Raw genomic sequence first — 21,306 nt, 5'->3', positions numbered from 1 at the left:
GGCGTTGCATAGTGTGGCGTCTGTGTGTTACAGCTAGGCGCTGCATAGTGTGGCGTCTGTGTGTTAGGCGCTGCACAGTAAGAGTGTGGCGCCTTGCTGTTGGGCGCTGCATATTAGAGGTCAGCTGGGTGAAATACTTTCAAACATAGTTTAGTTTGTGAAATAGTTTCGTCCGAGGTCAAATTTATGTTTTTTGCCTCAAATTCCCAATTCGGTAACTCAGAAGTGGAAGTTCCATGCACATTGCACCAAGTAGTGATGTCTTCTACGGTGTCCACTGGATTTCAGACGAAAAAAAAAGTACTGTGATGTTCTTTTCCACTCTCAATTATTACGGACCATGGGACATACTAGTACACAATTATTACGGACCATGGGACATACTAGTACACAAGCATGTTTTAGTTGGACAAAGCTTCATCTTACTACTACCAGACATCGTAGTGGGCTTCTTACATCACAACGGGCCGATCCAGCTACTTTCATCTGGCCTGAATCTCCGGCGACCGCAGCGAGGCCGTTTGGGTGAGCCAGCGCACCCCGGGCATGTCGAGGATCTGTCTTCCCACAGTGTCGGTCGTTGCAGGGCGCCCCAGCGTCTTCACGGTCAGGAGCCGGGAGCTCCAGGCCAAGATCTCCGGGAAGCAGACCCTAAACAGGTACACCGCCATGTACCACCTCGGCTCAAACACGTACCTCTGCCCCCGGCACACGTCCTTCACCGCCGTCTTTGCGAAAGCGGCGACAGGCTCCGCCGCTGTCGGCCCAAGGATCGCCTGCGATGATCACAATTATGGCTACATCAACAACATGAAATGATATGATGCTACCGCGGTCGAACGATAATATCGTGTGGCAACTCGTGTTACATCTCTTTCGTCTTGGTCAACTTTCATCTCGCCTTCCTTGGTGAGCATCTTCCCCTTTGTGATCTCTGACTCGACCACCCCTGGGACGATCTCTGTAATGCGGACTTCCCCACCGAGCTCCATCCGAAGCGTGTCGTAAAAATTTAGCGCCGCTGCTTTGCTCGCCTGCCATGCAAACAACAGTCATTTTGCATTAGCAACCACATTGTACCCGTGCATTTCAACTGTTTATATATGCTAGCAAGCAAGCGTGTAAGGGACTCGTCTGAGTAGAGACATTGTAGAAGGTGTTCCTTCCGATGAATATGTAGGAGGAGTTGGAGGTGACACCGACGATCCGGCCATGGGTTTTCTTCAGGTGAGGAATGGCATAGCGAGTTGGGTACACATGTCCCCAGAAGTTGATGTCCTACATGCGCAGAAAAAGGTCAAGTTAGTTCGTGCCCTAAGTTTGTGTGAAGAACTGAAAACGGCATGTGGCTGTGTACCATAAGTGTTCTGAAGTAGTTCACGTCCTCCACCTCTTGGAACTTGCAGACCTGCCAAATCGACGCGTTGTTCACCAAGTGGTCCACTGCAAATATCAAGCGCGTCAAAAGACAGTTCCAGTTATCTGAATGCACACTTCTGTTTCAAGAAATTTCATGTATCGATATTTGGCTGCAGATTGTGGTGCCATATACGGATGCCATTCAGCTCAGACTTACATCTTCCAAAGTAGGCAACCGTGTCGTCGATGAACTTTCGGCAGTCATCGGGCTTGGAGACGTCGGCCGGCAAGACAAGGACGCTGGGCGAGCCGAGCGCGGACGCGTGGTCGGCGACCTCCCGGAGGCTCGCCTCCCTTCTGGCCACCAGCGCCAGGTTGGCTCCTCTCTTCGCGTACTCATACGCCAGGTGCTACACACACAAGCAAGAAGCTAGCTAAAATCTACCATATGTAAGAGATGAATCATCTTGGAGAGATCTACAATATATATATATATATACCTCGCCTATGCCGGAGGAGGCGCCTGTGATGAGGACGACCTTGCCGGAGACGCTGTCGGGGAAGACGGAGCCGAGGAAAGAGGCGGTGAGCCTGTAGACGTAGTAGGGCGGGAGGAAGAGCACGAGCAGTGCGGCGAGAGCGAGCTGCAGCGCTACGCCGGCCAGCCTGCCCATCAGCATCGTCATCGGCGTCCTTGCCGACAGGTATTATTTGCAGTGTGTATCCCTACGACGGCGGACCTGGGCACCAGCGTTGCATATATGCCGGCAGCTGGCAGGCAGGATCCTCCTTTGCGGTGCGGTGCGGTGCAGGAGACGCGTGGAGAGGCGAGAGGGCATGCTGACCGCCATCTCAGCTGCTACGTGCCGGCGCTGGGGCTACGTGGCAACCACGTTTCGTGCTTCATCTTGCCGTCAGACGTCGGTCTGGTCATCTCGGTGACCGCATACACAGCGCAAGTAACGTGAGCATCGTCGATTGGAAAAAGAAGCCCGTTGTATGCTCTGTTTCAGTTTCGAGTTTCCAATGCACACCCATACGTTTCCAGCACTGAAAACAAATCTTCTTTCTAAACCTCCCATTTAAAAGAACAGAGTTTTTTGTTGTTGTTGTCGTCGTCATCGAGAGATTTAAAAGTACAGAGTTTTGTTGGTAGAAATAGAACCGGGGAAAAAGCTTGTGAACAGCCGGTTGATCCGACACCGCGCGTCCACCGTCTGGAGCGTGTGACGCGTGTCCCATGCGTGGTCCGTGACTACATTTTTACTGTAATTTTTCTACAACAACATTCGTGTTGCAAAAGTACCTTTTGTAACAATATCGGTGTTGCAAAAAAGTGAAGACGTAAAAAAAATATGCAACAAGACACGTATTGCAAATAATATACGTAACAAGACCTTTGTTGTAAAAAAATAAAAATAGCATAAGACCTCTGCTACAAAAAATACTTTTGCAACACTAATCTTGTTTCAAATATTTTTGCAACAAGACTTGTGTTACAAAACGAAACTTACAACACATCCTCTATTTCAGAAATGAGGACAACATTAAGCCACGAGATACAATGGAGTTTTGTTGCAAAATGAAATTTGCTCCGTTTCACAAATGAGGATAACATTAAGTCACAAAATACAATAGATCTGACGATTCACAATCTGATGGATTCTTTAAAAAAATTCATCGGTTGACGCGTAACACGGTCAAAAACAAATTCTGCAACACAACACATGTTCACTCGTACAACACATGCCCCACGTGACATGTGCGCGTGACTCCTTGTGACCCTCTAATTTTTCTGCAACAACTTCAATGTTGCAGAAGTTTCTCCTATAACATAATATATGTTACAAAAGGATGAAGACAATTTTTTCAACAAACCTTGATTATAAATAAAAATCTAAAATAAGACCTCAGTTGAAAAAAAAATTCGCAACACAAACTGTGTATCAGAAAGGTAAATAGCGGTGTGGACGTTTTGCAACAAGCATCCTGTTGCAGGACTTGTACCGCAACACCGCCCTTGTTGCAAAAAGGAGGTGGCGCTTGTGAGTGGGTTAATAGGATGGACATCACCACGTTGGCGGGTTAATTGGATGGACATCCCCACGTCCATCCAACGGCCAGACATCCCCGCGTCCATCCAACGGCCAGCAAAGCGGCGGATGTTTTCTAGCTATCCGCCGGCGGACGCGTAGCGTGACTTTAGAATCATACTCCCTCCGTTCCGAATTACTTGTCACATGTATGGATGTATCTAGATGTATTTTAGTTGTAGATACATCCATTTCTAAGACGAGTAATTTGGAACGGAGGGAGTACCATAGTTCAAACGCAACTCTTTTTTTTTGAAAACATTAAGCTTTATTGATTAGAAATAACAGTTACATCATCAATAAAAGGAGATACAATATTAACCATGGGCTCCTCAAACCAATCCTTAGTCGCTGAATATTTCGCTAACCTAGCAATTTCATGAGCAACTTTATTTGCTTCCCTATTACAATGTTCAAATCTAGTAATAGTAAAATCGCAAGCCATAAAATAGCAATCATCAAAAACTGCCGTCGCCGCTCCCGCCGATTGTCCTCCATTCTTCATCGTGTCAATCACTTCCGTATTATCAGAGTTAACAATAAGGCGGTTGCACCCCGCCTTCTGTGCTAGGGTAAGGCCAAACCTCAGTGCCAATGCTTCTGCCGTTAGAACATCCGCACACCAGTCAAGTCGCCAACTTCCACCAACAATGAACCTTCCTTTGTCATCTCTTAGGACTTCCCCCGCCGTGCCTCTAAGCAGATCATGGTCAAAGGAAGCATCAATGTTTAGCTTCACAAAACCCATAGGAGGTCTAAGCCATCCCCCTTTCTTACTGATCGCCTTAGGGGAGTTTGCTTTAACATAATTTGCCGCTATAGCACGGGCCCCCATCGCAGATTGATATGCATCTTGAGACTTTCCTTCATGAACCAGTTTACGTCTATCCCACCATAAATACCAAGCTGTTATAATGATCAATTCACGTGCATCCTGGAGTCCCAAAACAGATATTTCTTCCTCTGGCATAAGTAATAAAAATTCAAGAACTGCCTCTCCTGCCCGGTCAACAACACAGGCTCTATTGATCACCTCATACAAACCCAAATTATCCCAGACCTTTTTCGCCTTCTGACACAGAAACAAGACGTGTTTCGTGTCTTCTAGCCCTTTTGAACATGTTGGGCAGATGGGAGGGACCTTCACATGTCTATTGACAAGCGTAACACGACATGGGAGTGTTCCATGCAATGTACGCCAGATGAAGATTTTTACCTTTGCCAGACAAGATAGCTTCCAGATCTTGCTCCAAACAGGATTAGCATTGGATCTACCCATACCATACATATATTGTAATTTTCTTCCATGCTGTTTGTTTCATTCCTCCTAATAAGCCGATCGAACAGTGAACAAACCATTTTTTGTGAAACTTCAAGCAATGAAATCCGTCATTTCATGTATCGAAAGGGGGATTGCAAGTACCCTTTGAGCGTCAATTGGCCACAACGTTTGTCTCACCAAGTCTTCATCCCAATAACTCGTAATTGGATCAATAAGATCAGAAACCTTTGACAAAAGTTGCCCCCTTCTAGGAGTAATTATTTTTCTATTTGCACAATTCGGGATCCATGCATCTTCTCAAATATCAATTTTTTGTCCGTTTCCAACTCGCCAGATATAGCCGTTCCTTAGAGAATTAACCCCTGCCATAATGCTTTGCCAGGTGAAAAAAGAACCCTTCTTTAGACTTGCATTCATTAAATCGCCATCCGAGAAATATTTAGCTTTCATGATTGTGGCATATAACGATTCCGGATTATCAAGCAAACGCCACGCTTGCTTGGCTAGTAACGCCAAATTGAAACAATGTAAATTTCGGAACCCCATTCCACCTTGTGTTTTTGGGACACACATTTTCCCCCACGCCATTCAATGCATCCTTTTCTGATTGTCCTCATCATCCTACCAAAATTGCGACATCGCGTCAATGATTCCTTTACAATTTTTTTAGGAATTTTAAAAACGGACATAACATAAGCTGGGATAGCTTGTACAACAGCTTTAAATAGAATTTCCTTTCCTCCCGCGGATAACAGCTTCTCCTTCCATCCACTAATTTTTGTAGTAATGCGATCAATTAGGAAAAGGAACAATCACTTTTGTCCATGCCCACATTTGCAGGTAAACCCAAATATTTATCATTGAGGGCTTCGGTCATAATATTCAATGTTGTGCAGATCCGCGCTCTATCTTCTACTTTTGTATCGGGACTAAAGAAAATACTAAATTTTTCAACACTCACCAATTGCCCTGAGGTAGCGCAATAAGAATCCAATACTGATTTCAATGCCTCCGCATTCATAGCATTTGCTTTCATAAGGATCAACGAATCGTCGGCAAATAAAAGGTTTGAAATTGATGGGGCATTTCTGTAGACCTTAACTCCAGAAATATTACCATTCTCCTCTGCATTAGCTAGTAGAGCGGTCAGCCCCTCTGTACATAACAAGAATAAGTATGGGGAGAGGGGGTCTCCCTGCCTCAGACCTCTAGTAGGTTTAAAGCTCTCAGTCTCTTCATTATTAAAACGAACCCTGTACTCCACAGAAGATACACATTGCATAACTAAATCTACCCACTTCTCTTTGAAACCCAATTTTAGCATTATTTCCTTCAAAAAGGACCACTCTACTCGGTCATACGCTTTATGCATATCCAGTTTGATGGCACATATACCCTCTTTACCACTCCTTTTTTTCTTTATTGTGTGAAAATATTCGTAGGCCATTAAAAATATTATCTGTGATCATTCTTCCTGGTACAAATGCACTCTGAGTTGTACTGATAACATCTGGAAGGATTAACTTCAGACGAGCCGCAATCATTTTTGAAATAACCTTATACACCACGTTGCATAAACTGATTGGTCTAAACTGAGTTACCTTTTCTGGGGAACCAATCTTTGGGATCATTACAATTGTTGTATCATTCCACCCATTAGGTATAGTGCCAGTATTCATCGCCTGGAGCACCTCTTCAGTCAGATCATCCCCCAACATAGACTAAAATCTTTTATAAAAAATGGCATGTAGTCTATCCGAACCCGGCGCTTTTAAGTCTTCTATATCAAAAAGCGCCTTTCGAACCTCCTCAGCCGTATAAGGAGCAAGGAGAGCAATATTTCATCTGTCACTTTTCTTCTGACGAGGGATAAAACCTTCGGATTCAGTTGAGCAACTTGTAAAGTAAAGAGATTAGCGAAGTACCCCGTAATATGATTTTTCATCTTCGTATCTTGCAGCCAAACATCATTGTCATCCAGCAATTTTTTAATCTGATTTCTTTTTTTTCTAGTCGTCGCCGCATTATGGAAAAAAGAAGTGTTACGATCACCATATAAGAGCTAGTTTGTACGACCCCTTTGTAACCAGTAGATCTTCTCTTGCTCTAATAGGTTTTTAGTAATGACAAGAATCTCTTTTTGGCGTGTTTGGGATTCCGCATTTATAGGACCCTTTCGCAACTTTTCTAATTCTTTTTTTAATTTTTTAATTCTTTTTTCGGTCCTCTCAGAATATCACGATCCCAAATATGCAAATCCGCGTTCACCGCTCGTGTACGCCCAGCGAGAGATGGTCCAATACCTCATATCTTTGCTTTTTCCCACGCTGTACGTACAATTTCTACAACTGTTTCATCTTATGCTATGAATTTACACAAGAGGAACCATTCATCACTCTTCACTCAAACCACAACTCGCCATTCTATTTATTTTGGTCCCAGTACGACACAGGAACACTCACGTACCACCTGCTCTACTCTACTCCCGTTTGATGTCCGCGGTGTGCAGCGACGGCGGCTGCAGCACGCGCTTGGCGCCCGTGACCTCCAGGACCCTCCTCGCCCTCATCTGGCTGCCGCCGTCGCCGGAGCTCCGGCGATAGAACACGCGTTGCAGGACGTCGCCCACCTCCGGCGCCAATGACCGCCAGAGGAACAGCGCACGGTACCACAGCGGCACGGTGACGCTGCGCCGGCCGCGGCAGACGGCGTCCACGATGGCCTCGGCGCACCGCTCGGCACGCACCACCGGAAACAGGCCCACCTGAGCCTGCGTTTGCAAATCAAGCATGAGCATGCACCGTTCACAAATACCGAGAACTTCTGTCTGAAGTGGTGCAACAACTCACATCCCTGGTGTCTTGATCGACCTCCACTCTCCCTTCTTTGGAGAGGTGCTTCCCCTTGGTCATCTCGGACTCGATCCATCCGGGCGTCGCCACCGTGACGCCCACCTCGTCGCCGAGCTCCATCCGCAGGGTCTCGGCGAAGCTCAGCACGGCAGCCTTGCTAGCCTGCAAGGATAAGGAACATGTATCGGTCGTCAAAATGCTCATGTCTGCACACTAGTACTCCTCTGTACCATAGTATATGTCGTTTTAGTAATTGAACTGCTAAAACAACAAATATTATGATACGGAGGGAGTAGAAAGGAAAAAACAAGCGCACTGGCGAGGGAAATATACATTGTAGAAGCTCATCCTTGGCATTGCCAGCACCGCCGCGGCCGAGGAGTTGACGAAGATCTTCCCGCGGCTCCTCTTCAGGTGGGGAAGAGCGGCGTGGGTTGGATGCACCGTGCCCCAGAAGTTCACGTCCTGCAGCACAGCACCAACACATATCAGCATCATGAAAGGAGATGGTATAAGCAGAGAAGCACAAGAACGGAGGTGGGTAGAGAACCAGGGACCGAACAGTACCAAGACTTGCTTGAAACCGGCGACATCGGGCACCTCCTCGAACCAGCACACGTTGGCCAGACCGGCATTGTTCACAAGATGATCCACTGCAATCAAACCACTTGCCCAAGTTACAGTGACTCACTCATCAAGGTAGGCAGTAACTAGCAGGTGGGTACTTACGCCGGCCAAAGCGCTCGACCGTGGCCTGGACGAACGCCTTACAGTCCTCCGGCCTCGCCACGTCCCCCGGCACGACGAGCACGTCCGGCGAGCCGAGATCGGTCGCCTTGGCGGCGACCTCGTGCAGGCTTCCCTGCCTCCTCGCCACCAGGGCCAGCCTCGCTCCCTTCTTCGCGTACTGGTAAGCTATTTGCTGAACGCACACGCAGCAAGTCAAGTTAATCGGAACCCAGGAATATACTACTCAAATAAGGGCAACCCTGATCGAGAATCTCCATTATCCGTACCTCGCCGATGCCGGAGGAGGCGCCCGTGACGAGCACGACCTTCCCCGCGACGTCCTCCGGCGCGACGGTGGCGGCGGCCGACGCGGCGAGCTTGTAGACGTGGTAGGGGGGCATGAAGAGCGCCAGGAGGAGGAGCGACCGGCGGGCCGCCCAGTCCATGAAGGTGTTGACGAGGTCCGTCGCCGGCGTCTCGCTGCGCAGCACCGTGTACCCCACCTTCAGCATGCTCAGCATCTCCATGGCGGCGTCGACCTCCTCCTTCCTTTCCTTCCTTCCTTGGGGCTGGGCTTGCTTGATGTCTGTAGTGCGCTCGCATGAGACCAGGAGAGACACACTCGAGGAGCTTCACTGCATGAAAGCGGGAGTCTCAGGCTGGCATGACACGTCGCATATGGCTGGACGCGTGGCGCGGTGTCCTGCAGGAGCAGAGCTACCTGTGAGCTTCTAGACACAACCTGCAGGTGGCCAGAGCACGCAGAGCGCTACAAGATTGCATCAAGATTGGTGCATGTACGTTAAATGATAGGATCATGGTATGTTTCTTGGAAAAAAATTCTGTGGATACCGGCTGCAAACTCCATCTCGTGCATACCCTCTCCCAGATGCTCCCACGTGTCCCACCTTCTCATCTGACGATAGCTGCTCCTCCGCTCCGTTCGTGGCTTCTCTCGGCTTGGATTGGAAACGAACGCTCGGCTCCAAACATACGATCCCGGCTCATCGTGGTACAACCCCGGCTCCCGTGAATTATGCATCTGCGATCGCTTCCGATCAGATAAACGTCTGTAATTGCTAGCTACTCCTTCCCCGTCCAGCCGTGATCCGATCAAGTTTTATCATGGCCGAGCGACCGGGACACTCTCCCCGTCCGTGATGTGATTGGTCGCCACGTTTCTGGTCGAGCGTTCGCTGCACTGAGCGAAACTACAGCCATGTCCGTCGCACGCCCAAACCACGTCCATCCATTCCCAATTCCCATGGCCACATGGGGTTGGAAGGACATCCATGGCCGCCGCGCACCGTTCTGCCGCAGGTAGGATTGCCGAGAAGGACGAGAGGGGCCATGCCTGAATCTGACATTGTCTCTTACAAGGACGACCATGGTGGATCTGCCGCTGGCTTGGATCACATAAACCTGACTACATGCCGCCATGATAGGAAAAGGGGTGCAGCAGTCATCCAAATGGATTTCTGTAAAATTACATTGATAGTGTGACCGAATGTAGTGTTACATCTTGATCAAATTGAGTAGCGTGCCTGTTGTAGAGGTTTTGGTGAGCTATATAAATTTCCCTACATTAATCATCAATTACAAGCTATAGTTAGAACAACTGTAAAGGTTTCAGAACTTCTGGACTGCTGATTTAAAATATAATTATTATCAAAATTGGCAGTCCTAAAAGGATGTCACATTCACAGTCGAAATTGAGTTTTGTGGTTGGCCATCTCAATGAGGTTTCTTCAAGACAAAAATATTTACAGAGTTAGGATGAAAAGATCCTTGCTCAAGTGGAATTTCACGAATTATGTTCTTGTGTTTTAGAAGCATCAAGAAAAGAAGAATTAAATGACTGAATTTGTAGACATATTGTGTTGTCTGACTTTAACTGAAGTTTAGTCCAGTTAATGACAAGGCAAACAAAAATAACATCTTTGCTACAGTGTATAGCAAATCAGTGAAATTAGAGAAACAGTCACATTTTGGGAACACATCTATCAAGTTGAAGATTTCAAATCATCCATATGTATTTCAAATGAAAAGGTACACTGTACACAAGTTATTGTACATTGTCAAGGAGAGCAATCAACTCTACACCGATACAACAGTTGTCCAACTCCAAATTTACAAAATTTGATATTCCTAGGCCAAGTCTACTACATCAGGAAGCATGGAGTCTTCTCCAAAGGTTTCCTCGGCAACTGTTTTGTTGCAGTGGTGTACTTGAGGGTCTTTGTCCAGCGGAGCGTGGCTGCTGCACGAGTATGTGGCGTCCCGTTTTCTCTTTGTTCACTCGTCCCTCACGGTTGTGGATTTGACAATTTCTCCTTGAAGTCTGCCACAAACTTTTATACATGAAGCTGCTCCAAGATAGTAAAGGACATGCACAGAATGTGAGTTTGGTCATGTACTTGAGACAGAGAAAAATCATTGGAATTATGTATACTATAAGCATGAAAGGTTCAAATAAACAAATACAATAACCAGACACGAGGCATTGAACTGTTCGCCTTATGCTTCTTCTGTTTATTCTATCATGTAGTCGAGTTACAGAACCATAACTTGTGTTCACTGCCCAACAAATAAATATGGAGCACATCTCATATAAGATAACTGAATCATTCGGATTGTTGTCTATTTGTTTCGTTCAAAATCCGAGTAAATTTTAAGGTTGTCTTTTAGATAAGAAAAAACTTTCATTGGACAATGAACGACACTATGGCAGCGTGATCCAGATTCAGTGTTGTAATTTGGTGGTCTGCATTGGTGAATCACTATGCATGATTTCCTGAATCAACCGCTATCTAATTAAGGCTCTGCTCAAGAAAAAAATTACTCTATCTATGGCTGTCTTATACACTTTGAATTGCTAATTTCAGTAACAATGCAAGTGCAGCAGGAGTCACCACCGGATAAGCAATTGAAGGACAAATTTCAGTGTTGAGTGCCATAATGAATCAGGACATCGCACCAAACGATATCAGCCCATGTTATGTACAGAACCACTAATGGAATCGGCTGTTTGGAAACCACAATTCACTATCTAACAACCGTACCAACCTTGGAACAACACATATACTTAAATAAGACCTTTTTTTGTTGTCAATTGGGGTGCTTAGGGAGGGGGATTACCAGTTTTGGGCGAGATGCAACAGGTGCCCATGGTGGAGGGAGAGGCCGTCGCCTGAGGCGGAGAAGGAGGGGGCGAGCGGCGCGTCCTGTCCTCCATCGTGGCGCACGAGGCGGCGGGGCAGGGGACTCCGGCGGCGGACCTTGGAGCCGACGACTGGCATAGAAAGGAAAGGGATGCCCTGAGCCGATTCGGCTGCGTGGACCTCCACCTCCGCTGGACTCGTCTCGTGAAGGAGCTGGGATCACATGTAGTTTGGAGCCGAGCTTTCGTTTCGGAGCCGAGAGAAGCCACCAACAGAGCGGAGGAGCAACTATCGTCAGATGAGGAGGTGGGACACGTGGGAGCATCTGGGAGAGGGTATGCACGAGATGGAGTTTGCAACCGGTATCCACAGATTTTTTCCTGTTTCTTGCAGGAGTATTTCCTTACCAAAGTGTACGTACGGTTTCGTCCTTATCCTCCGTTGGACTGACAAAACGCCTCATCTTTATTTTGCCTCAGCCAAAATGACCTGCTTTAATGTAATGTTGGTGCCGTCTACGATTGCACTTTCGGGCATTGTTATTTTTTTTGAGGCGTCGTTGTATAACTCCTCTTCCTCTACGGGTGGTATGGGCTTTCTGGGTGAAAGACTAAGGTTCGGATGGTTTGGGGAGCGAGTGATGGCGGTGTCTTCGTCGTTTTCTTCTTGGGGATGTTGCTTGAGAGAGCTAGCTCGTGCTTAGTGCGTCTTTTTTTTCTTTTGCGTCGAGTTTGGTGGATGCCGGGTCAGTGGCCCCGGACGGCTGATGTGCACCGAGGCGGCGGCCTCGGAAAACGACGTGCAACACAGCTCCATGGTGTGGGGCAGCGGCTCGGTCTTTGCTTGGGTGGCAGGTTTGTCGGCTCGGTCGACGTGCCCCGGAGAGGGCGTAAGTGCATCTAGTGTCCCTTAGTGATTTTGATGTATTGGAGACTTATAGGTTAAGAGACTAATGCATTTGTGATTGTACACAGGTCTATAAATGTATAAGGAGTTTGATACTTATAGAGAGAGTCGACCCCTAAAAATGAATGTCTTCAACTGAAGACTTTAGCTCTCTGAAGACTTTGAAAGTGAAGAAATTGGTGTAATCCTGAAGACTTGATATTCATGCGAGGAATATGAAGCTTGAAGACCTTTGTTTTCATAGTTTCATTTTTCTCCTTCTTGAGTCATAGGAAATACCGTACTGTTAAAGGGGGTCGAGGTAAAACTAAGGAAAAGTTTTCAAGTGATGCTCATCTCAAAATCCTACACCTACCAATCCTTTTGAGTGAAGCCATTGAAACTCTCATATAGTTCAGTCAATTTCTTCAGTGACAGAGGCGAAGATCTTCTGGTCTCTGAGGAATTTGTTCTGACTGAGGAGTTAGGAATTCGCTAGTGCAGATTGCCTACAAGTGAGGAACATGATAGCCCTGAGGAATTTGATAGCCAAATTTCCGACCGTTGCTGTGCTACGCGCCAGCTGTCCCAAAATATCTACCCACCTAATGGCCATATCATTGAAAGGCATTTATGTCTTATCATGTCGGGCTGCTCCCTAGGCTATAAATAGCCGCCCCCTACAACCACTAGTTGGTTGGTTGCTCTGCGAGAAACTGACACTTGTCATTGAGAGCATCCCATCCTTTGAGGACTTTGAGCGAAAATCATCAAGTGAGGAAAAACCCCAAAACCCAAACCAAACACATACAAACCCAAAGTGATTGAACATCACTGAAGAGATTGTTCCTGTGTGGAACCGACGCTTGTTACCTTTGAGGACTATGCATCCTCCATACGGTTAGGCGTCATGGTCTAGAGCATCCAAAAAGAAATTATGGATCACCGAGTGACCGAGTTTGTGAAGGTTTGGAAGTCACCTGAAGACTTACCATGAGTGATTGGATGAGGTCTGTGTGACCTTAGCTCAAGGAGAATACAGTGAGGACTGTGTGTCCTCAGATTTAAATACCTAGCCGCTCCAACCAGACGTATGACTGTCGCAGCAGTTGGAACTGGTCTACCCAATCATTGTCTTCACCAAGCTACTGGTTCTATTTCCTCAATCCTTTCATTTCCTCATTTCTATGTTAAAGTACTTGATCGTTACTGTTTGAAGACTTTGATTGAAAACTTTCTCAATTTTCTCAATCCTATTTCTTAAGTCAGCTTGTCTTTAGCCTGCTTATCCCGTGTTTACGCTACTTGTACTCCGTGCTTGTTTTTATTTCATCATGATGACTGTGCTACTACTCTGTTATGCTTGCATCTGAGTACTTATTCCGCTGCTAAGTAGTTCGTTGCTTAGGAATTTTCTCACCCTGAAATTCCTAAGTGACGAATTTGTAAAAATCACCTATTCACTCCCTCTAGTCGATATAACGCACTTTCAATTGGTATCAGACCAAGGTACTCCTTTGTTCTGTGTGATTTTGATTTAATCGCCTGGAGTTTTAGTTATGTCGACTGCAGGTATGATCAAGGTCTCTGCTGGGTGTCCTACCTTCGATGGGACGGACTACCCCAACTGAAAGAACAAGATGTGAATGCATCTTGAGGCAATTGACAATGATCTCTGATACGTTGTGGAAAATGGCGTTCCCTTTGTCACTCCTACAATCAACGCTACTGATGTGAAGAGATTCAAGCAACTCAATTCTCAAACGAAGAACATCATATGTGGCCATCTGAGCAAAGGGCAGTATGGCAGAGTGAGTGCTTTGGAAACTGCTAAGCTTATCTGAGATAGGCTGTCCAAGGTCAACAAGGGAGTCTCAACACAGTGTGACTCTCGGGTTGACGTTCTTCGCAATCTCTTCAACTGCTTCAAAAGACTCGACAATGAAAATGTTCAGCAGACCTTCGATCGCCTCAATGACATTTCAAATGAGCTTCAAGCACTTGGTGCCACTGACATCACCGACCATGAGGTGGTGAAGAAATTGCTGAGATCGCTTGATTCCTCATTTGACACTCTGGCACTGATGATACAAGAACGTGGGGACTACAAGTCACTTGATCCTGCTGATATCCTCGAGAGGCTAAACACTCATGAGTTCCAACTTGCTGAGAAGAGAGATCTCTATGGACCAAGCTATGGCAGATCACGTGCACTAAAGGCCAAGGTTGTCTCTGAATCTGAAGGTGAGGATTCTGGTAGCAGTCTGTGTGATCCTGAAGAACTGAGCCAGGAGCTAGCAATGCTCGTGAGGAAATTCCAGAAATTCTCAAGACATGGTCGCTTTGGTAAATCCTCAAGAAGTGATGACATGAGATCAGATTCCTCATCCCGTGACTACAAGAAGAGAACTTGTCACAAATGCAAGAAACCCGATCACTACATCACTGATTGTCCTCAATGGGAGAAGGAATCAAAGAAGAAGAAATACAAGGATTACAGTTCTGATGACTCGAAGAAGAAGAAGAAATCTTCAAAGTCCTCATCATCAAAATCCTCAAAGTCTTCATCTCACAAGAAGAGCAGCTCCAAAAAGGCTCGGGCATTTATTGGTAGGAAATAGACTCTGAAGCTGAATCTGAGAAAAATGAGGAAGAGGAAGCATCTGAGGAGTCCGACTCTATTGTGGCGAGCCTAGCCCTCGCTACTACGTTAGTCAGCAAGTCCATCTTCAACTATGAGGAAAATGACCTCCCCAACACTGCCGACGACGGCGATGATGACTACGCTCCCACCTATTGCTTCATGGAAAAAGGTGCAAAGGTACTTAAATATCCTTCTTCTGAATCAAGTGAGGATGAATCTGATGAAAATCTTAAGCCTAGCTACTCTAAACTTGCTAAGATTGATGTGAAACAACAAAAGGCTTTTGAAAAGGTTCAAAATATGCTAGACAAAAGCGATGACCTGTTGGGTGAAGAAATGGATCGAACTCAAACTCTGACTGATAATCTTCAGAGACTTTAGACTAAGTTTGAAAACCTTCAAAGTCATCATAACACTCTCTTATCTGATCATGAGAAGCTTTCTATGAATTTCTTCAAAGAAAGTAAGATCTTGAGCAGCTAAGGGTGAGTTATGAAGATCTTCAGAAGGAACGCGATTCATTGCTTGCTCAACATATCAGTTCCGCTCAGGTTGAATTCATTCCACCATGTTTGAAATGCATTGAACGTGAATCTGCTAATTCTTCACCTGAAAGTTCAAATGCTTCTATTGCTGCAAATTCTTCAACTGTCTCTGCTATCACAAATTCCTCATCTGAGGATGCTACTAGTGTCACTGACCATGCAAGGCTCAAGGAATTGTATGTGACAGACATGTACAAAAGCCTCAAAGGGCATCAGGCTCTTTATGATTGGTTAAAAAGCAGATCCTCAACAGGAACCCTAGGAAAGAGGGTATTTCCTTTGAGAGGAAACTCAATGCTGATGGGACCTACTAGAAACCTGAGTAATATCCCAAAACCACATGGGTTGTTGCAAAGGGACCTCAAGTGGATCCATTTGCTTTATCTGGCTTTACATGTGAATCTTCATATTCTTCTGATGAGTCATTTGACTCCAACTATAAACTGTTCAAAAATCAGAATGGTGAAGTATTTGCTAGATATGTTGGCACTAACTGCAGGAATGATCCCCCTATGAAGAAAATCTGGGTTTCCAAAAGGTGCCTTGAAGTCTTTAGGTAAATGTCATCATGACACCACCTGTGAAGAATAGGAACCTCAGATCAAATTCTTCATATGGACCAAAGTCTTCATATGGATCCAAGTCCTCATATGGACAAATTCTTCACATGGATCAAATTCCTCATATGGATCTAGATCCTCATATGAACATTATCGTGCTAACACTTCTGTTTCACAGGGAAGATCTAAGGGTTATGAATATGTGCATTATTCTTCAAATCATTATGTTCATAAGTCCTCAAAGAATTTGTCGTCTTATTCATATGCCTACTCTAACCCCTCTTATGTGAAATGAATTGGATTGGCTTCTATGCCGCCTTTCTCTTATGGAGCTCGCAGAATGATGAACTCTTTGCCACCCCTCCAGATGTGGGTGGTGAAGAAAAAGAACTAATCTCTTATGCAGGGCCAGGTCTCCAGACGAACTTAAAACGTCTGAAGAATTTGCTGAAGACCTGAATATGCTTGAAAGGACGCAAGCTAATCATGAAGAAATGAATTTTCATTTCTCACGTCCTCATACCGCTATATCTGTTCTATTGCTTGATGAAATTGATCTGATGAATTTGATGTCATATTCTTCATTGCTGAAGTATATGAGTTCGTAAGATGCACTAGTTCATCTGCAGGATGATCAACCCAAAGCCACTGAGTGGATCCTCGACAGTGGATGTACAAATCACATGACTGGTGACACGAACTTATTGATGGACACTGCTTTATCTCCATCGCATCTGAAGTATATCACCTATGCTGACAAAGGCAAAAGCAAGTTATTGGGTCTAGGTAAGGTTGCGATCTCAAAGGATCGAAACATGGACAAAGTCATGCTTGTCGAGTCCTTATGATTCAACCTCATGTCTGTCTCAATGCTTTGTGATCTTGATATGGTTGTTGTCTTTGGCAAGTATCATTGTGTTGTGATCATGGAAGCTGACAATTCCAAAGTCTTCGAAGGCTTTAGGAGAGGAGATTTGTATATTGTTGATTTCTCTACAGGACCACAACCTGCTACATGTCTACTTGCAAAAGCTTCAGAAGGCTGGCTATGGCATCGACGACTTGGTCATGCTGGCATGAGGAACCTGCACATGCTCGCGAAGAAGAAGCATGTCATTGGCATCGAGGGTGTCAAATTCCTTAAGGACCACCTATGTGGAGCTTGTGAAGCTGAAAAGATGACCAAGGCCAAGCATCCCTCAAAGACCATCATGACTACCACTCGTCCATTTGAATTGCTTCACATGGATCTCTTTGGCCCTACTCATTATGCCACATTTACTAATGCTGCATCTTTATATGGCTTTGTCATTGTTGATGACTATTCTCATTACACATGGGTGCATATCATTACTTACAAAACTGAAGTGCAGGAAGTCTTCAAACGATTTTCCTCGAGGGCTTCAACCAACTTTGGTGTGAAGATCAAGCACAACAGAAGTGACAATGGGACCGAGTTCAAGAATACTGGTCTTGATGACTATCTTGACAAACTTGGCATTACTCATGAGTTATCTGCTCCTTATACTCCTCAGTAGAATGGCATCGTGGAGCGCAAGAACATGACTCTTGTTGAGATGGCTCGCACTATGCTTGATAAATACAAGATTCCTCCTCGCTTATGGCCTGAGGCAATTGATACTGCGTGCCACGTCATTAACAAGGTATATCTTCACAAATTCTTCAGAAAGACCTCATATGAACTCCTCACTGACAAGAAACCCAATGTGAGTTATTTCGAAGTCTTCAGTGCTAAATGTTGGATTAGAGATCCTCATCACAATTCTAAATTTGCACCGAAAGCACATGAAGGTTTTATGCTTGGTTACGGAAAGGACTCGCACACCTACAGAGTCTTCAACACCTATCACCACAAGGTTGTTGAAACTGTAGATGTGTGGTTCGATGAAACTAACGGCTCGCAAAGAGAGCACCTACCTCCTATGCTAGATGAAATATCACCTGAGGAATCCATTAAATTCAAGGATATTGAGGATGTCATCCCTACTGAAGAATCTTTTGAAGAAGCCAGTCCAGAACGTGAAGAACATCATGCTGGTGCACCTGAAGAAAATGGCTCTGAAGAAAATGCTGAGCCCCCTCAACGTCGTCAACCCGCTCATCCTTGCATTGCTAATGAAGTGCAGATTGAGAGAATCATCAACGACATCAAAGTATCAGGTCCTCTCACATGCTCAAAAGATTCACATTTGTCTAACTTTTGTGGGCACTTTTCTTTTGTCTCTATCACAGAGCCCACCAAAGTAGATGAGGCATTTCTGGATCCTGAGTGGATTCAAGCAATGCAAGAGGAATTACATCAATTCGAGCTCAACAATGTCTGGAAACTTGTCAAGCGACCAGACCCATGCAAGCACAATATCATCAGCACCAAATGGATCTATCGCAACAAACAAGAAATGGCCTTGTGGTGAGGAATAAGGCACGGCTAGTAGCTCAAGGCTACACACAGGTTGAAGGAATTGATTTCAATGAAAATTTTGCACCTGTTGCTAGACTTGAGGCTATTCGCATATTGCTTGCTTATGCTAACCATCATAATATCATCTTATATCAAATGGATGTGAAAAGTGCATTCCTCAATGGTAAGCTTGAGGAAGAAGTATATGTTGCTCAATCCCAGGTTTTGAAGATCCTAAGCATCCTGACAAAGTCTTCAGACTCAATAAGGCCCTCTATGGCCTCAATTAGGCCCCTCGAGCGTGGTATGATACTATGAAGGAATTCCTCATGAAGAAAGATTTCAAACCCGATTCACTTAATCCAACTCTTTTCACCAAAGCCTATGATGATGAATTATTCGTGTGCCAAATATATGTTGATGATATTATCTTTGGCTGTACTAACCAACGTTATAGTGACGAATTTGCCTATATGATGAGTGAGGAATATCAAATGTCTATGATGGGAGAATTGAAATTCTTCTTAGGTATTCAAATTCGTCAACAACGCAACGATATCTTCATATCTCAGGAGAAATACCTCAAGGTTGTGTTGAGGAAATTCGTCATGCAAGATTGCAAAGGCGTCAAAATCCCTATGCCCACAAATGGCCATCTATGCACTGATGAAAATGGTATAGACTTCGATCAAAAGGTATACTGCTCCATGATTGGTTCTTTATTGTATCTATGTGCATCTAGGCCATATATTATGCTTAGTGTTTGCATGTGTGCCCGTTTTGAAGCTACACCGGAGGAATCACACCATAAAGTTGTGAAGCATATTCTTCGATATCTAGCTCACACATCAACACTTGGATTATGGTATCCCAAGGGCCCGGCTTTTGATCTCATTGGATATTCTAACTTTGACTATGCTGGTGATCATGTGGACCGCAAGTCAACATCAGGCACATGTCATTTCCTCGGACGTTCCTTAGTATGTTGGTCCTCGAAGAAGCAGAACCGCGTATCACTCTCTACTATTGAAGCTGAGTACATTGCTGATGGTTCGTGCTGTGCTCAATTGCTATGGATGAAGAAGATCCTCAAGGACTACGACATCAATGTGAAGAATGTGCCTCTCTACTGTGACAATGAGAGCGCTATCAAGATTGCTCATAACCCAGTTCAACACTCGAAGACAAAGCACATCCAGATTCATCATCATTTTCTTCGAGATCATGTGTTGAAGGGCGACATATCTATCGAGCATGTGAAGACTGAAGAACAGCTAGCCGATATCTTCACAAAGCCCTTGGATGAGAAGAAATTTAGCAAGTTGCGGTGTGAGCTAAATATCTTAGAATCTTCGAATGTTCTCTGAAAAGGACGCACATCCTAACACTTATGCAAAATTGATGACTTAGATGTACAACACACAAAGTAACATTTTCCTTCAATCAATGAAGACTAACCCTCTATGTGTGAAGAAATTAACAAAGAATTTGATTCTTAGAGCCCTACGACAATTGTACGCGGTGTCTGAAATCATCATTCTTATATGATGGGTTACGCCACCAATAAAAGTTGAAAATCTTCAATTTGAGTTTTTCTTCAGTTTTGAAATTCCTCAGTTGTTCAAATTCTTCAACTTTGCATTGTCTTCACTCTTTCCGATTGTGTCCTTCATTGAGTTTTCAGTCCTTTACAGCATTCACTTATTGCTAATTCTTCAAGTTGACTTTTCTGCTAAGTGAATATGATCAGACCCTTCCCCCTCTATGCTAAACTCAACCCAATCTGTTCACAAATTCTTCATGTGCATTCTATTTGAAACCCGTTCAAAATCTTCACTGTGTCCTTGTCAGCCGAAGAATTTGCGAACGAAACATTAAATTATCATATCTCAATTTTTGGCTTTTGCCGCTCAAACCGTTTCACATCCCACGATATGATTATTCTATTCACCCATGATCTCTACCTCACTGTACGTGGGTGACACATGTTGCTAGGATAAGAAGGGTCAGGGGCACATTCGTCCAATTTCTTCAGGCGAGCGGTTTTTCACTTCATCTATAAATACCCCTCTCCCTCCTCAGACTTCATTTACCCCGCTCGACCTCACACCTCTTGCTCGGGTTTCCGGACCTAGCGCCGCTGCTACTTCTATCGTCGCCGGTGAGGAAGAGCTTCACTGCCTCGACCTTGTTGCCGTCGTACTCGCGCCGGCCGCGGAAATCTTCACTCCACCGCCGCCGTAGTTGTCTTCCTCCGCCAAGTTAGGGCGTGGAAGATCTGAACGGATGAACTTCCCATCTACACTTCCCAGTTCATCGTGTTCTTCGTCAAGGGTAAATAAAATCTATTTTTACTACCCTTATTGATTCTGATGATTTTCACGAATCTTCAAAAGGTGTTTATTCCTCAACTTCCCCACTAATTAAACAACTCACATGCATCTATTCTTGATCTATTTCTCTAAGCAATGTTTTTCTTCAAGATTCCTCAATTGTGTGGATTTTCAATCTATACAACTCTGGAACCTAAGTCAAAGACCGCTTATGTGAAATTCCTCAAGACACTCCTGATCAAATTCCTCAAACTTGTTCTGTTTTGAAAAACTTCTGAGAACGCATGTGACCTCTCCAAATTCTTCACACCTACACTCTATTCACATGTACTCATGTCTGCTGCTGAATCACTAGGTTCTCATCAACTTAACTCATTTGCAGCGTTCCCCGAAGACAGATTGCATACCTCTTCAGAGAATTCTGTTGTTCAAATTCCTCAG

General features: G+C 44.9%; 2 protein-coding genes across 2 annotated transcripts; both read right to left on the bottom strand.

Moving 5' to 3' along the window:
* Nucleotides 1-291: 291 nt before the first annotated feature.
* LOC125541639 (11-beta-hydroxysteroid dehydrogenase 1A-like) lies at nt 292-2,119 on the bottom strand. The gene is made up of 6 exons (XM_048704995.2): nt 1,860-2,119; nt 1,577-1,769; nt 1,358-1,443; nt 1,147-1,278; nt 870-1,034; nt 292-776 (listed from the first exon to the last, which is right to left on the bottom strand). The coding sequence occupies exons 1-6, from the start codon at nt 2,043-2,045 to the stop codon at nt 483-485; spliced, it is 1,056 nt and encodes a 351-aa protein (XP_048560952.2). The 5' UTR covers nt 2,046-2,119; the 3' UTR covers nt 292-482.
* A 4,907-nt stretch (nt 2,120-7,026) lies between these two features.
* On the bottom strand, nt 7,027-8,884 carry LOC125541638 (11-beta-hydroxysteroid dehydrogenase 1A-like). Its single transcript, XM_048704994.2, has 6 exons — nt 8,603-8,884; nt 8,316-8,508; nt 8,154-8,239; nt 7,920-8,051; nt 7,584-7,748; nt 7,027-7,504 (listed from the first exon to the last, which is right to left on the bottom strand). The coding sequence occupies exons 1-6, from the start codon at nt 8,840-8,842 to the stop codon at nt 7,214-7,216; spliced, it is 1,107 nt and encodes a 368-aa protein (XP_048560951.1). The 5' UTR covers nt 8,843-8,884; the 3' UTR covers nt 7,027-7,213.
* Between the last annotated feature and the right edge of the window lie 12,422 nt (nt 8,885-21,306).

The sequence above is a fragment of the Triticum urartu genome, chromosome 2A (genome assembly GCF_056163025.1).
Source record: "Triticum urartu cultivar PI428250 chromosome 2A, HENAU_Tu73, whole genome shotgun sequence".
Classification (NCBI taxonomy): Eukaryota; Viridiplantae; Streptophyta; class Magnoliopsida; order Poales; family Poaceae; genus Triticum; species Triticum urartu.
This window is presented reverse-complemented; position numbering and strand designations above follow the sequence as displayed.

What these genes read in the sequence shown, in the direction of transcription:
- LOC125541639 (XM_048704995.2), bottom strand. Translation starts at nt 2,045, where the DNA reads ATGACGATGCTGATGGGCAGGCTGGCCGGCGTAGCGCTGCAGCTCGCT. An exon ending in CCTCCTCCGGCATAGGCGAG is followed by an intron (nt 1,770 to 1,859) that starts GTATATATATAT and finishes TTGTGTGTGTAG; the next exon opens with CACCTGGCGTATGAGTACGC. An exon ending in GAAGGAACACCTTCTACAAT is followed by an intron (nt 1,035 to 1,146) that starts GTCTCTACTCAG and finishes TTTGCATGGCAG; the next exon opens with GCGAGCAAAGCAGCGGCGCT.
- LOC125541638 (XM_048704994.2), bottom strand. Translation starts at nt 8,842, where the DNA reads ATGGAGATGCTGAGCATGCTGAAGGTGGGGTACACGGTGCTGCGCAGC. An exon ending in CAAGGATGAGCTTCTACAAT is followed by an intron (nt 7,749 to 7,919) that starts GTATATTTCCCT and finishes TTATCCTTGCAG; the next exon opens with GCTAGCAAGGCTGCCGTGCT. An exon ending in TCGATCAAGACACCAGGGAT is followed by an intron (nt 7,505 to 7,583) that starts GTGAGTTGTTGC and finishes TTGCAAACGCAG; the next exon opens with GCTCAGGTGGGCCTGTTTCC.